Source organism: Patiria miniata, unplaced genomic scaffold (assembly GCF_015706575.1).
Source record: "Patiria miniata isolate m_02_andy unplaced genomic scaffold, ASM1570657v1 HiC_scaffold_26, whole genome shotgun sequence".
NCBI classification, from domain to species: Eukaryota; Metazoa; Echinodermata; class Asteroidea; order Valvatida; family Asterinidae; genus Patiria; species Patiria miniata.
In genome coordinates this window covers 1,727,798-1,739,229 of record NW_024037065.1, presented here as the reverse complement: position 1 = coordinate 1,739,229, position 11,432 = coordinate 1,727,798, and the positions used below count along the sequence as shown (strand labels likewise).

Genomic DNA, 11,432 nt, shown 5'->3' with positions numbered 1-11,432 from the left:
GCCTCAACATTCCAGCCCCTTAATTGTTATGTAACGAACATACAATTACCTCAAATCATGAAAACTATAAAAGACTCAGGCACTAATTTAAACGCACTTTAAAAATAGAACTAATTGCAGCAATCGTTTCTGCTTTAAAGAGAAACCTGTAGAATACTAGATGCTTGTCAACCGAAGCACTGAATTCAGAGTGCACACAGGTGTAACTCCAGCAAATGGTGTCTATTCATGCATCCCTGTAGCAATAAAAATAAAGACTCATCAAACAAGTTTATAAGTTTTCATAACAACAGTCTTTGCATGCTTCACAAAAAAAAGCTTTAAGAAAGTGAGATTTCATCAAAACAAATAGGACACATCTAACAACTTGGAAAAAGGTAAACACTTGTACTAAGTAGAACAATGTCTTTTCAACAAGTAGAGTATAACTGTACAGCGTATGCTGAACATTCTTAAAATTACTTTAAAAGACATAACATTCACGGGGACTTCCATTAAGATGAGTACAATTCGTCAAATGTCCAGAATCGTCTTGCGATGATTTAAAGTAGAATTTGGCTTCAGAACCTGCAGCTCCATCCGCGAAGACTAAATCTCACTGCATCGAACTGACAGGTGTTCCAGGTGAAATGGTGGCTGTAGAACATTGAAGGTCTCCCTTGTGAAGATCCACTGTCTGGTTGGTATCCTTAAGCAACAGCTTGAAAGGACCCTTAAAGTCAGTCTTGCTTTTAATCTGACTTGGGTTCCCAGCAACCCATCCCAACTCTAGGGAAAACCCTGCAGTTAGGTGTCCCAGTTTAGACGCCGGGGACTCGTCTCTTCAAAGTGTCTATAACTGTTGTGCATTACACAATGGCTCATTGTGATCCTTTAGAACTGAAGTTTCTTGCTCAAGGAGAAGGCAAAGCTTCGTGACCGGTCTCACCAGAAGAGCCGTTTTTGTTTTTACCTCAGCACTCCTGATCAATCCATTCTTGTCAGGATAGGTTTTTTCCACTATTCCAAGGGGCCCGAACTGCGCGGTGCTTGATTGTCGGCAACTAACACCACATCACCAGGGTGTAGGTTCCTCTGAGGGTACAACCATTTTTGGCGCCGTTGAAGATCCATCAGGTATTCTCTAGACCATCGCTTCCAGAACAGGTCTGCCAAATACTGCATTTGGCGCCATCGCCTCTTCGCATACTGATCTTTCTCTGAGAAAACACCAGGTGGTGCGACGTATAGACTGCTCGGTCTCAGCAAGAGCAAATCATTGGGAGTGATGGCGTTCAAATCCTTAGGATCACCAGACGCATGGGTTAACGGTCTACTGTTAATTGTGTACTCAACTTCACACATCAAGGTCCTGAGCTGTTCCTCATCTCTACACACTCTCATATGCTGCTCATTCAACATGGCTTGTAGTATCTTCCGAATGGTACGGATTTGGCGTTCCCAGATGCCGCCAAAGTGTGAAGCTGCTGGCGGGTTGAACTTCCAGGTGATACCACGATCAGTTGCGAATTTCTCGAGAGTTTCATGATTCCACTCGCTCATCGCCTTTTTCAACTCTGCATGAGCACCCACGAGGTTGGTACCATTGTCGGAAATCAACTCTTTTATATTTCCTCTTCTGGCAATGAAGCGTCTCACTGCATTTATGCACGAGCTTGTGTCTAGGCTCTCTGCAATCTCAATGTGAACTGCTCGGCTGGTCGAGCAGGTAAATACTACTCCATACCGCTTCTTTATGTTGCGGCCCTGCTTGATATTGAAGGGGCCAAAGTAATCTATTCCGGTGCTAGTGAAGGCTGGCTTCTCAGATAGCAGCCTGTTAGCGGGTAAGTTTGCCATCTTCTGCTGACCCAATTTAGCTTGGACTTTCTTGCAAATCACGCACCTCTTCAACACACTCTTCAAGACCACTCCTGCCTTCAAAATCCAATATCTCCGGCGCAGCTCTGCAAGTACATGATTTCTGCCTTGGTGGTGAATCTTTTGGTGTGTATGTTGCATAATCAGGTCTGTCACGTGGCACCTTTGTGGCAGGATTATCTGATGTTTGGCTTCCTCTGGGAGTTGAGCGGCTTGTAACCTACCGCCGACCCTCATCAAGCTCTTGTGCATCACTGGGTCTAACTGGTCTAACAGCTTATCCACTTTCTGCTGTTTTGGAGATTCCCTTGTGAGATCTTGAGGGCCATCATTCATTTCTTGAAGCCTCTTTATCTGGTGAGGAAATGCCTTATGTTGAACCCATCTCAAGATACTCACTTCAGCTTCTTCTATTTCTTCCACTGTGAGGTTGTTCACAGCGTCATGTTTGAATTCTTCTTTGCTTTTCTTTCTCAGGAATCTCTTTAACCGTAGCCACCATGCTGCGGCTCTCCTCAGACGATTCCATTCTGAGTAGTATTCTATCAGCTTCTTAACTGCATTTGACCGACTCGGCAGATTTTCAATCGGAACTGCCGCCATGACACGCTTTACTTCTGGGTCCCGATCTACTTCTGGCTCCTCGGTCACGCAAGTTGAAGGCCAATCTGCTTCTGCATGCCAGAGAAACTCTGGTCCTCGGAACCATCTCCTATTGGCAATGAACTTGTCGATGGGAAGTCCCCTTGAACAGTCGTCTGCTGGATTCTGTTCTGATGTCACATACTTCCACTGACATGGATGAGAACTGTCCCTTATCACTGTAAGTCGATTAGCCACGAAAGACTTGAACCTTGTCGTCTCATTGCAGATATACTTGATGACGGTCATACTGTCTGTCCAGAAGAAAGTCCGGTCAACAGGGATCTCCAGCTCTCTAACTATCAAGTTGTGTACTCTCACAGCTACACTGGCTGCTGTAAGTTCAAGTCTGGGTATGGATTGCTGCTTCAACGGGGTCACTCTTGATTTGGATGTAACAAAGGAGCAATGAACATCTCCATATCTGTTCTGTAGTCTCAGGTAGCTGACGACGCCATACCCTTTCTCACTGGCATCGGCAAAGTGATGGATCTGCACACTAACAGGATCCTGAAAGCCTTCAGGCTTGAAGCATCTATCTACTGAGATGCATTCTAGTTTGGGTAGGTCCATCAGCCAAAGGTTCCATTTGTGCAGGTGTTCTTGAGGAATCTTCTCATCCCAGTTCAACTTCAATCTGCATAGATCCTGAAGCAGCAACTTGGCAGGCATAATGGCAGCACTGACCATTCCCAACGGATCATAAACTGAACTCACAATGGATAGTATACCACGACGTGTGGGTTCACGATCTTTCACATTGATCTCGAAGCCGAAGGTGTCGCTCTCCATACACCACAAGACTCCAAGAGTTTTCTCTGGTGGAAGAACATCTTGATCAATCTGCAGGCCTTTTACCTCCTTAGACCATTCTTCCCTAGGAATCAACCGTAAGACTTCTCGCTGATTGCTGACCCACTTGGTGAGTCTGAATCCACCCTCAGCTAACAGGTCTGTCACTTCCCTCGAGATGACCTTGGCCTCTTGTTTATCTGGTACTGACTTGCAAAAGTCATCGACGTAGAAATTCTTCCTGACAGCATTCGTAACTTCCGAGCGATAGCGCTGTTCGTTGTCTGTAGCTGTCCTACGTAGTGCATAATTGGCACAGCTGGGAGACGATGCTGCACCAAAGACGTGCACTGTCATTCTATACTCTTCTAATTCACGACTCAGATCTCCACCTGGCCACCATAGGAATCTTAGGAGATCTCTATCTTCCGATCTCACCCTCACTTGGTAGAACATTGCCTCTATGTCAGCTTTGACGGCAATTGGTTCTTGTCTGAATCTCATCAGCACACCTGTGAGACCATTGGTCATGTCTGGCCCTTGTAACAGCTGTCGGTTCAGGGAAACACCACCATACTCTGCGGCGCAGTCGTACACCACTCTCATCTTCTGCTTCTGAACTTGGTAAACACCGTGATGTGGGATGAACCAGACTTTACCATCACTTCTGAACTTCTGGCTGTCGGGAACCTTTTCAACATAACCCTTGCCTATGGTATCTTCCATAGCTTGCACATATTTCTCTTTGAACTCTTGGTTCTTATCGAACTTCCGCTTCAGTTGAACAGCTCTCTTTTCTGCCAGCGAGCGGTTGTCAGGCATTCTTACTGTGGGTCGCTGTAGTGGTAGTGCCATCTGATAGTGACCGCCTTGAAACTCTGTAGTTTCTTTGACAATGTCTAAGAAGCGCATGTCTTCCCTTGACAGTGCACTTTCATCTTGGCTTTCGCCCAACCTTTCATTGAATTCTAAGTTCATGTAGTGCTTGTATTGATCTTCCAGGTTGGTCAAGCCATCTAGTACGTTGATGTAGTTCGCATCAAGTTGGGATTTGGGTCTGCCGGGCACTCCATAGATGACCCATCCCACAGGGGTCTTAACACCATAAGGATCTCCCGAGTTGCCTCTGATGACCTCAATTGGTGTTGTAGCAGCTGGTACGTTCATACCTATGATTAGGGTTACCCTTGGAATCGCTGGGCTGCACAGTTGTGGTAGTTGTATGTGTGACAGGTGGGTCCATTCCTGCAGATCATCTTTCGTTACCATGTCTTCTGGCGACACAGGAATGTCATTCTTGACATACACATCAGGTAGGTCGATGAAGCTGTTCTCCTCTTATCATCCCTCCCAACTGGAGTCTATCTATCACGATAGCAGAGTCGACAACTTCTTCTGAATTCAAGGTTTTCAGTATTATACTTCTCTTCCTTGTTCTCACCTTCAGTGCTCTGCAAATCTCGCTGTCTGCGAAAACTGCTCCACATCCGTTGTCTAGAAATGCGGACGTGGCAATGCATTCATGACTTGAAGATGCCTTTACTAAGACGGGTACGATAGCCATTCGAGGACTGCCAGATGCGTGCAAATTCGCCCCAGCCCCTAGTACACCTGCACACCCCGTTGTGACTTGGGTCTGAGAGTTCTGCGCTGGGTGGGACGTCTTAGTGATTTTCTCATCATTATGCAGAACTGTTGGATGGTTGCCTGGACATTTGCTGCATTCACTTAACTCTCTCTGTTTACAGCTTGATTTCCTATGACCGACCCCCAGGCAGCCAAAACACAATCCGTGTTTGAAACAGAATGACGACTTGTCCTTCCAACTCAACTGCGCGAATTTCATGCATTCTAATGTAGCGTGATGGGAGTTACCGCCACAGAATTGACAAGACTTCTTCTGCCTTGCTTTCTCTGCATGGCTATTCACAGCGGTGCCAAATGCCTCTTTCTTGACTTGAACTCTTTTGTTCTTCTCTCCAATGTTATTCTTGCCTAGGTGGGGAGTCTCACGTAGCCTTCCAAACGTTGGGTTGGAGAGTATCTGAGAGTGTCGATCTACGAAACTCACCAGATCGTCAAGGACAATGCATCTCTTTTTCTCTTCTTCCACTTCATACACTTTGTTTCTCCACATGCTGCGCAGTCTGTACGGAAGTTTCTCGACCAACATCTGGATGCTCTGGGTGTGGTTCAATTCACTGAGAGCGCTGACAGAACTTGTCATGTTCTTGCACTCCGATAAGAATATCGAAAACTTATTCAGGCCAGTAGCATCTTCTGCTCTGATGTCAGGCCAATTATTGGCTTTGTTTAAAACCGCCTGAGCAATCTTGTGACTGTTGCCGTATCTTTTGGCTAGCAACTCTTTAGCCTTGCTGTAGCCCTCTTCAGCATCATGGTAATGTAAACAACTGCTTACCAGAGTGTTGGGCTCTCCGGAGGTATATTGGCAAAGATAATTCAGTCTATCTCTACCGTCTGTGGTCTTGTCTTCGACACCGAACTCAAAGGACTTGACGAATCTTGTGTACTTCAGTGTATCGCCATTGAAGGTTTCTATCTGTTGTGCTGGTAACGCAGCTCTAACTTGTTGCTTGATCAAAGGTTGCGTCAGCTCACCGATATCGGAAATGGGCTGCAGATGTGGTTGATACCGTTGTGCTGTAGTTGGCTCAGGCACATCATGGTGATCCAGCTGAGCACAATCTTTGTGTAGCTGGCCTATATTCACCTGCGGAGTCAATTCTGGCATCCGGTTTTCGACTTCATCTACTTTACCTTGAAAGTCTTGCGGTATCGACCAAGGATTTTCAATCTTGTTGGGCTCTTCATTTGAAGAGACCCTTTCAGATGCTCCAGCTTCAATCTATCACCCAACACAGAACTTGCACATGCCGCCGGATGAGGAATTTCGTCGGGCAACTTGAATCTGATTTTCTGATCAAACTCATCTTCATATTGCTCTATAGCACTAATGCTGGCTTCAGAAACTTCTATTTCTACCTGCAGGTCGAAGTTTTCCTTTTCTCTCTGCAGTCTAAATTCTTCCTGTTGCCTAGCTTGTTGCACAGCAAGATGTCTAGATTCTAATTCTTGTTTCTTTGTCAGTAGACGTTGCCTACATAACAGTTCAGCTCGTTTTGCGGCTGCTTTCACATGAACTGAGCTTGATGTTCTGTTACTCATGGGTGAAATTTGAGAAACACTATCTTTGGCATCCATCATTCTTTGATGTTCTCCGACGTGAAATATAACAGAAATGATATTACGGCATCATAAAACCGGTAGGTAAATATATAGCGCCCTCTATGGCGACATCATCAAGGCAAGACGATTTATCGATGCCCGAAATTGTCCGGTACGGGTGAAGAAATACAGGGAACCCGCAGTAATTCTACTTCAAAGTTCTATAGCTACACTCTACAAATGTTCACGAAGAAACTGGGTAGCACATTCAGTAGATCTACAGTTCATAATCAATTTTTCTTTTACTAAAATGTAGGGTTCAAATTCTATTTCCCCACATTTTGCCACAGGCCGCCGATTTCCAATAACGCGATCTCAATCGGACCTATAGTTTCTAGAATTATCGATGCTAGAAACCTGTCTATATGATTAACAGTTGGTTTATTGTTCATACTGCAGGTGTCATTACATACCTCAGAACAGGCATCACAGATGTACATGCAGATTCATCTTAGAAAATGAACAACTCAATGAAAATGAGAGAGAACAATAGAGAACGGTAAAAGAAAATTGTTGTCTAGCTGGCCGTGGCGAACGAACTGAAAACAAGTAGTTGCCACGCGTAACATTTGAACTGATTAAGAACGCGTAAGTGCGCGCAGTACGCAAACCAGAAGCGCGCAGAAGACTGGCCTCAACACCATTGTTTATTTACCCTCTATTCTATGCGCGGACGCGGCATATTGACGCCATAGATATAGAACTATATCTATGATTGACGCGGCTTATTATTCTACACGCGGCTTATTATTTTATGCGAGGACGCGCGCTTTAGCTCGAACATGACGTAAACAATTGAAAAGGACTCCGCGTGTTCTAGGCTATACTCTGCCACGTTGAGGCTCAGAAAATCATGCTTTTTGCAGCTTTTTCGAAACCGCTGGTCCAAACAACTTCAAACTTGGCACTGCACATTCTGGTGTCCCGAGCAATACGCCCGCCGATTTTCAACTTCATACGGTGCCCGGTTCTGGAGATAATCGGCGGACAGACAGACAGACAGACGGACAGACAGACACACAGACAGACAGACAGACAGAGATTCCTTGAATTGTAGTATAGATAGACTAGTGCAGGGCCAGTTGAAAATGCGCCTGTTCGGGAGGGGCAAGTTGAAAATGTGCCTGTCCGGGAGGGGCAAATTGCTTGACCGCTAGCAGCGTTTTTGAGAACTTTTCGTGCAAACAATGCACACGATTATGAGGAAGAAAGTGTACTATTGTTTATTAACCCTTTATTGATGTGCAGTGCTATCGCCCTACAATGTGCCCGTCCCTTTTGCACTGTTTGCGTCATATTGAGCACGCGCACTTTAGCTCGAACATGACGTAAACAATTCGTCGCGTTTTTTCCATACTGGCGAACAGGTAACACAGCGCGTTTCGAGTAAATCGGGTTTGAAGCTGAACTGCTTTTGTGCATTAGTTACAGAACCCTCGGTTCCAGTGGAATCAAACATAAAGACCCATACAGACCTTGGACATGTTGAATTTGATGTTTTCGTGTCATTTGAGTTTTAAGGAGTTGTAATATTTCATTTAGAGCTTTTCATACGCGTTCGTCATTATGGAAAAAACAGAAATCGGAACCAAATAGTTATTCGTCACTTTATGTGCCTTAATCGTCAGTATGAAAAAAAAATGCCGCGCCATGTCACACTGCGTTTATTTTATCCCATACTGACGAACCAGTACGCAATGCACGCAAACAAAGGCAAATGATTAGTAATCACATTTTCTGGCTGTTTTAACGCAATTAAGCATCAATTTGTCAATTTTATTACCACTTTCTACTATAATATATTAAACTGAGTTTGGTGAGTTGGCGTGGGCGAGTACGGCGACAAAACAAGAGCCTAGGCCTATATGAAGAAGCGATATTGAAATCCAGTCCTTGCAAGAGGTTCAAACACTTAAAATAAAACACTTGAGCAAGTTAATTCGATTCAAATTTGTGCTGTATGTTTATTTCATTCATTTTAATAACATTTGTGTAAAAGTTAGGTTTGAAAAATGTTGTTTATTTCTAGTTTAGTTTCCTTACTTATGTGCTTTTGGGCTGTACTGTGTAAGACACAATATGCCAATATGCGTTTGTCCTTGTTTATCAAACATCAAAAATTGCATATTTTTTCTAGATTTGCAGAGGGGCATCAAAGTATTTTGTAGAGTGGTTCATGAAAGTCTTAAATAATTTTAACACTTGTGGCAATAACGAAGTGTTGTAATTCAAATTCATTGAGTTTTGCAAAGCTGAAATGAGTGTATTTTACATCATTAGAATATTGCCTTTTTTTTCAAAGGCTTAACATTTTTACATTTTGTATTCAATTTATGAAATATTTATGGAACTTCAAATCAATTTTTCATGCAACAAATCTTGTCTCATACCTTATTAAGACCATGTAGTTTTTTACACAAATCTGGACAATCAAAACTTTAAAGGGTACTTCTGCTTTGTTAAAACTTTAGAATTGTCTACAAATACATGTTCTTGCTGTTACATTGTAAATGAAATTAGAAGTTTTGGAGCGGCAGTCTGCAAGTGACAGGCTCGAGTCCCACCTCAGTCATCCCTTTGCCCAAACATTTAATTGTTATGATACACAGTCAGTTTCCCTTGTGATTAAACCTTTCTCAAAAGCTAAAAGTTTTAATTTCATAGAAACGATTGGGCCAGCGCCAATGAAGCATGTCAGGAAGAGCAAAGTATGAGCTGATGATCTGACGAGTCTAGCACTGATCAAAAACATTGATAGGGACTACTTTTTTTTGAGATGTGGCAATTCTTTGTAAAACTGCTGGTATTCCGAATGTCTTATCACTGGGGTTTGACCTGTGCAAAGACTCATCAGATCATCATACTTTGCACTTGCAATACTTGGAGGACCTGCATCATATGCTCTACGGGGGGCTTGAGTGGCTAGCACCCCTGGCGTACGTCTCTGACCGCAAAGGTTCAAGGTGCCAAACTCTCTTTCAAGGTGGGACATTTTTAGCAACACCGTATGTTGCTTGTTATGCTGTACTCGGATTTGTTTAAGCTTTTTCCAATTGATGGGATCGCCTTCCTCCGTCTGGCGAACTCTTAATATTCCCAATCTTTCTGCGTGCTCTTTCCAGTCTAGGATATCCTGATGATTAACTTGAACAATTTTATAGGGAGACGGAGTTTGCCTCGCCAAACTCATAACAGTTGCTAACTGGGATGGCAAGTAGATATTGCCAGCTCTTTTAAAAGCCCGTTCTATTGTGCTGTGGGCTGAGTCACCCTCATTTTGACCGTGTGCTGTTTCAAAATAATACAGAGTAATCTGCTTGACATTTTGTGCATTGTTCACAAAATTTAGCAGCATTGTTGCAACTGGTGTGTTCTTGTTCTGTCCTGAACATCCATCCGAGAAGAGTGCTATTTCTTCTATTCCATCTGTATCAGCTTTTACAAGAAAGTCGTACAAATGTGATGATATCTCGTTGGATCCTCGGGAGGCAATCCCTTCATGCCAAAGATAACATGTACAGTCTCTGCTGTCAAGAACATAAACAGTAAAATTATAGCATGATAAACGCCTTTTGTAAAAGAGCTCGGAATTATTGCTTGATGGCAAAAAAATGACTTGCTAGTAAACCAATCTAACACACGAAATACATATCAAGTATACAGAGCATAATTACAGCATGTCGAACACCTGTTCAAATGATTAAACTTATCATTTATAACATGTGTGCTTGCCCTAATGTAAGATTAAAAGATAGCATTGTGCATAAAATACATGCACTTAGTTCATGCATATCAACATGGCGTGCAAGCGCAGCACAGCCTTGGCCTAGTACGCTCATGCCAGCTAGGCCTAGTAATATTATAAAACTCAGTCTAGTAATGCTATACTCGGTCATAGCACTGCTACGTATGTAAACATGTCTCACAGTTACAGCATGTTGCTGAGTAGCTGTTCTTTCAGTGCATGTTTTTGTACATGAGCATTTATTCAATAATTTACGCTGTTGATGTTGCATGAGCCATACTCCTATGACATGTGAACGCTGGCATCACTTACATACACAATACATAGAGCTGTATAATACATGCAACGCTACATAATCATACAGTACATAGCTACCGCCATGACATGTTTACAGATCTAACATTGTCTAACGTTAGGTCTAGGCCAGGCCTAAGACACGCAATCACAGGGATCTAATACACTGAAAATTGAGCTAATGAAACACAAATTTATGAATAAATGAAACTCAGGTCTTAAATATCAATACATTGTCTTTACCTTTTACTAGGCTGCATTTTTACAAGACGATCGTTGTCAGGCCTAGGTCTACACCGTACCGATGTATGTAAATAACGGCAATGCAATAGTATGCAATGGAATTGATTTAGTTGTTCAGCAACTGGTACCCGGCGCTAGTCCGAAAAGTGTACGAGGTTTATGTAGGGTTACCAGTTTTTTAAACTGTTTCGTCGGTATGATAAAACACACGGCCAGTGCAGAGTATTTTTTACGTAGGGGCGAATACGGGTTCGCCAGTATCGAAAAGAAGGGACTTTGACTCTTGAGCCTTTTCGTCAATCGGCGGAGTCCATATCTCAAGAAATACTTTAAATTAAGCTGTCAGATTATGGAATTAAAAAGGATGAGTCACGAAACCATCAATACCACAAAAATCGCAATTTCGAAAAAATACGCATATTCGCCGGTATGGAAAAAACGCGACGAATTGAAAAGAACCCCATGAAGTGCCCGTCCTTTTTCCATTGTTGCGTCCTATTAAGCGCGCGCACTTTTGCTCAAACATGATGTAAACAATTGAAAAGGACGAAAATGTGCCTGTTCGGGAGGGGCGCAGGCAAGTTGAAAATGTGCCTTTTTCGGGAGG

The 11,432-nt window shown here is 43.2% G+C and overlaps 1 protein-coding gene across 1 annotated transcript; it reads right to left on the bottom strand.

The window, feature by feature from the left end:
- Positions 1–999: 999 nt before the first annotated feature.
- Positions 1,000–4,563, bottom strand: LOC119733712. Its single transcript, XM_038207096.1, has one exon. It carries the CDS (start codon positions 4,561–4,563, stop codon positions 1,000–1,002), a length of 3,564 nt encoding a protein of 1,187 aa, XP_038063024.1.
- Between the last annotated feature and the right edge of the window lie 6,869 nt (positions 4,564–11,432).

What these genes read in the sequence shown, in the direction of transcription:
- LOC119733712 (XM_038207096.1), bottom strand. Translation starts at nt 4,563, where the DNA reads ATGGTAACGAAAGATGATCTGCAGGAATGGACCCACCTGTCACACATA.